Source organism: Tupaia chinensis, unplaced genomic scaffold (assembly GCF_000334495.1).
Source record: "Tupaia chinensis unplaced genomic scaffold, TupChi_1.0 Scaffold000082_1, whole genome shotgun sequence".
Classification (NCBI taxonomy): domain Eukaryota; kingdom Metazoa; phylum Chordata; class Mammalia; order Scandentia; family Tupaiidae; genus Tupaia; species Tupaia belangeri.
In genome coordinates this window covers 1,477,976-1,478,907 of record NW_006159543.1, presented here as the reverse complement: position 1 = coordinate 1,478,907, position 932 = coordinate 1,477,976, and the positions used below count along the sequence as shown (strand labels likewise).

General features: G+C 42.9%; 1 protein-coding gene across 1 annotated transcript in view; it reads right to left on the bottom strand.

Moving 5' to 3' along the window:
• Positions 1 to 932, bottom strand: part of COL4A5 (collagen type IV alpha 5 chain) — a 229,320-nt gene that overhangs the window by 13,232 nt on the left and 215,156 nt on the right. The window contains exons 50-51 of the mRNA XM_014585694.2: positions 439 to 527; positions 115 to 238 (exon numbers count right to left, since the gene is read on the bottom strand). Coding sequence (XP_014441180.1) covers positions 115 to 238; positions 439 to 527 — 213 coding nt within the window. The remainder of the gene's footprint in view (positions 1 to 114; positions 239 to 438; positions 528 to 932) is intronic.

The following is a 932-nucleotide window of genomic DNA, read 5'->3' as shown; positions in this document are numbered from 1 at the left end:
GAAGAGCCCAAAGGATAGAATGATGCACTCTGGCCAAGGCTACTCTAGAACCCAACAGGATTTTCAAAACAATACCAAAATATGTAGTAATAAATAAGATGCCAGTTATCTCACCCAAGTCTTGACCGTGGGCTCTTTTATTTCCTTGTACATAGAGGAGAGAAAAACCTTCATAAATCTGGACTGTTCCCTGTGGGCATTGTGGTGCATCTGTTGTCTGGCTGTGGCGTGTGATGAGGAATCCATGGGCAACAGAGGAGGTTCCAGGGGGACCTGGAGGACCTTGTAATCCATCTGGGCCAGGGGGACCATCCAAACCACGAGTACCTATTTCCAGGAAATCACCAGTATAAAATACTAATTAAACTCTGATCCACTATATGGCTACTGATAACACCTAATAACTCCATTTATTGTCTGGCTGTGGCGTGTGATGAGGAATCCATGGGCAACAGAGGAGGTTCCAGGGGGACCTGGAGGACCTTGTAATCCATCTGGGCCAGGGGGACCATCCAAACCACGAGTACCTATTTCCAGGAAATCACCAGTATAAAATACTAATTAAACTCTGATCCACTATATGGCTACTGATAACACCTAATAACTCCATTTATTAATTTATGCAATATTTATAGTGTCTCTAAAGGCACTGTCAGCTATCATGGGTTTGGAGACAAGTAAATTACAGCATCTGCCCTAATTTTTTTTTTTTCTGGCATTGCTTGAAGATATTAGGTGCTAAAATGCTGGGTAAATGAAACCTAGATGGAAAAAGAGATGCTTATTTGGGTAGCCTGTATGTTATCTTGTCTTTTGTTGCGCTACAGGAGTCCAAACCCCATGACCACATTTCAGTCTGCTGTTTTGCTCATCAATGAGAAAAGGAAGGGTGTGGTTGCAACCAGTCTGCCAGTTTCAGTGCTGAAAAGCAT